Raw genomic sequence first — 2326 nt, 5'->3', positions numbered from 1 at the left:
TCCCTGTAATCTTACACTTTCAACCAAGCAAGCATCATTAGATCCAAGATCAACTATCCAAAACAACTGTGCCAGTAGAAATATTAGTGACATCGTAAATTATATTAGTGACTACACTTTTTTACACTATACTAATACTGTGTAGAATCTCCCTCTGCTTTTAAAACAGTCTCAGTTCTTCTTGGCATGGATTACGTAAGATGTTGGGGGGGGGTGGGGATGTTCTTACACAAAGTAGAGACAAACTTTAGTATGACAGATGTGAATCTGACACTCAGAACAATGATGTTACTCCTCTTCTTCATTTTACTCATGACTTTTAATGGGATCACGTAAGAGAGAGCATATAACCCCCATTCTGTACTCCCTCCATTGGCTGCCCGTGCATTTCAGAGTACATTTTAAGATTCTGTTGTTTGTTTTTAAATCTTTAAATGGACTTGCCCCGCCTTACCTCGCTGAGCTGCTCCATTCCCACACATCTGCTCGGTGCCTCAGGTCAGCTGATCAGCTGCTCCTGGAGGTACCAAGGTCAAAGCGTAAACTCAGAGGGGATAGAGCTTTTTCAATCGCTGCCCCTAAATTATGGAACAACCTACCACTCCATATTAGACAGGCCTCTTCACTGGCTATTTTTAAAACTAGTCTTAAAACCCATTTTTATTCCTTGGCTTTCAATCCAGCATGAGACTTCTCATTGTTTCTAGTGTTGTTTGTTTTATGTTTTATAAGTATCTATGTACAGCACTTTGTCACAGCTGTTGTTGTTTTTAAAGTGCTCTATAAATAAAGTTGAGTTGAGTTGAGAATTACATATGAAAATGGTAAGTGTTATACAATAAATATTATCTTTCATTTGGTTTGTATTAAATTTACACTATAAAGCATTATAGCAATTTCTACTTACAATGTTTTACTTTTAGAATGAAATAAATGTTCTATATTGTTAACATGTTTTATAGCAGAAGCTGCTGAGAGTATTACAGCAGATAAACCCAGTTTAACATCAAATGAAGGCAGCAACATCACACTATCCTGCACATATGAATCAACATATAATCAACTTCACTGGTATCGACAAGAACCTGGATCAAAACCAGAGTTTCTGCTGCTGATTAATGAGGGTTCTGTCACCACGGCTCAACTACCTGACCCAAGAATGTCCATCAATTTTAACAAAACGAATAAGAAGGTAGAACTGGAGATCAACTCTGCTGCAGTATCTGACTCTGCTCTGTACTATTGTGCTCTGCAGCCCACAGTAACAGGAAATTCAGCTACACTGTATAAAAACCTTCTCTCGGAGGAGGCGCTATAAGCATGTTTACATTTTTTTAATATAATTTGCTTTCTCAGTTCTCAGGCTATGATCTCAAATAACTATAAAGCTTAAGCACAATCTTTCTACTGTTAATTTGAAATTAGACCCAAGCAAAAAGATTGAAAAATGAATAGTTAATAGACTGCCATTTGCCAAAACAGCATCAAGTCTTCTAGGTACACTTGCACATAGTCAGGGATTTTGTAGGATTATAGTCTGGTGTATGATTAACCAATTATACAAAACAGGTGATGATGCCCTGATGAAAAGAGTATACTTAATTATACTAATCTTTAATATACTTCTGTGCACTAAAGTGTATTATTGTCACATTAATGATCAATACACTTAAACAGTGCTAATATTGAACAACTATTTTTGTACTTAATATACTTTAGTTGTACAAAAATAATACAAAAGCTCAACTTTAATTACGTTAAGTGTACTTAACTGGAAGCCGCTATACAGTGCCTTGCAAAAGTATTCACCCCCCTGAGCATTTTTCGTGTTTTGTTGGCTCACAACGTGAAATTAAAATGGATTGTTTGGGGGTTTGCATCATTTCATTTACAGAACAGGCCTACACCTTTGAAGATGTGAATTTTTTTTTTATTGTGAAGCAAACAACAAATAAGACAAAATAACAGAAAACTTCAATGTGCATAACTATTCACCCCCCTAATGTCAGTACTTTGTAGAGCCACCTTTTGCAGCAATTATAGCTGCAAGTCGCTTTGGATAAGTCTGTATGAGTTTGCCACATCTAGCCACTGGGATTTTTGCCCATTCCTCAAGGCAAAACTGCTCCAGCTCTTTCAAGCTGGATGGTTTCCGCTGGTGAACAGCAATCTTCAAGTCTGACCACAGATTCTCAATTGTATTAAGGTCTGGGCTTTGACTAGGCCATTCCAACACATTTAAATGTTTCACCTTAAACCACTCGAGTGTTGCTTTTGCAGTATGCTTAGGGTCATTGTCCTGCTGAAAGGTAAACCTCCGTCCCAG

General features: G+C 37.2%; 1 gene segment (V, D, J or C); it reads left to right on the top strand.

Annotated features, from left to right (window-relative positions):
* The first annotated feature begins 434 nt into the window (after positions 1–434).
* On the top strand, positions 435–1318 carry LOC134311818 (T cell receptor alpha variable 38-1-like). The segment is given in 2 exon segments: positions 435–498; positions 963–1318. Coding segments are annotated over 2 exon segments (420 nt in total).
* The last annotated feature ends 1008 nt before the right edge of the window (positions 1319–2326 follow it).

This window comes from Trichomycterus rosablanca, chromosome 4 (assembly GCF_030014385.1).
Source record: "Trichomycterus rosablanca isolate fTriRos1 chromosome 4, fTriRos1.hap1, whole genome shotgun sequence".
NCBI classification, from domain to species: Eukaryota; Metazoa; Chordata; class Actinopteri; order Siluriformes; family Trichomycteridae; genus Trichomycterus; species Trichomycterus rosablanca.
This window is presented reverse-complemented; position numbering and strand designations above follow the sequence as displayed.